The sequence below is a fragment of the Eurypyga helias genome, unplaced genomic scaffold (assembly GCF_000690775.1).
Source record: "Eurypyga helias isolate BGI_N326 unplaced genomic scaffold, ASM69077v1 scaffold36804, whole genome shotgun sequence".
Lineage (NCBI taxonomy): Eukaryota > Metazoa > Chordata > Aves > Eurypygiformes > Eurypygidae > Eurypyga > Eurypyga helias.
This window is the reverse complement of record NW_010246564.1, coordinates 70,524-70,888: the sequence shown is the minus strand read 5'-3', so window position 1 is coordinate 70,888 and position 365 is coordinate 70,524. Positions and strand designations below refer to the sequence as shown.

Sequence of the window (365 nt, the reverse complement as noted above, 5' to 3'; positions counted from 1 at the left end):
CCCCAGCCCTTTCGTGCACCCCCTTGTGCTCTCCCCCCCTCCCCCCCCCTTTGCATGCAGCCCCAGGGCTGCAGGACTCGGGGCCACAGACCATGGGCACCAGGCAGACCAAGGGCTGCCAGCCGGGCAGCGCCGGGGAGAGCCCCCCGGCCCAGCACCGCAAGAAAGCACCCCCCAGGGAAAGGGGAGACTTCCTCGCCTCCCTCGTGGTGAAGTCTGGTGAGAAGTTGGGGAAGGGCGGTGGCAGCAGCTTGCCCCCTTACCACCGGCGGATCTGCATGATCCAGGATATGCTGTTGCTGGTCAAACAGGGGAAGCAGGAGGAGGCCACGGAGCTGCTGAGACACCTGCGGCAGGGGGGAAAC

The 365-nt window shown here is 67.4% G+C and overlaps 1 protein-coding gene across 1 annotated transcript in view; it reads left to right on the top strand.

Annotated features, from left to right (window-relative positions):
* Window positions 1-92: 92 nt before the first annotated feature.
* LOC104508709 (leucine-rich repeat-containing protein 75A-like) overlaps window positions 93-365 on the top strand; it is a gene marked incomplete at its 3' end in the record, with an annotated part of 49,871 nt that continues 49,598 nt past the window's right edge. Inside the window, exon 1 of the mRNA XM_010150424.1 lies at window positions 93-352. Within this exon, the coding sequence (XP_010148726.1) occupies window positions 93-352 (260 nt within the window). The remainder of the gene's footprint in view (window positions 353-365) is intronic.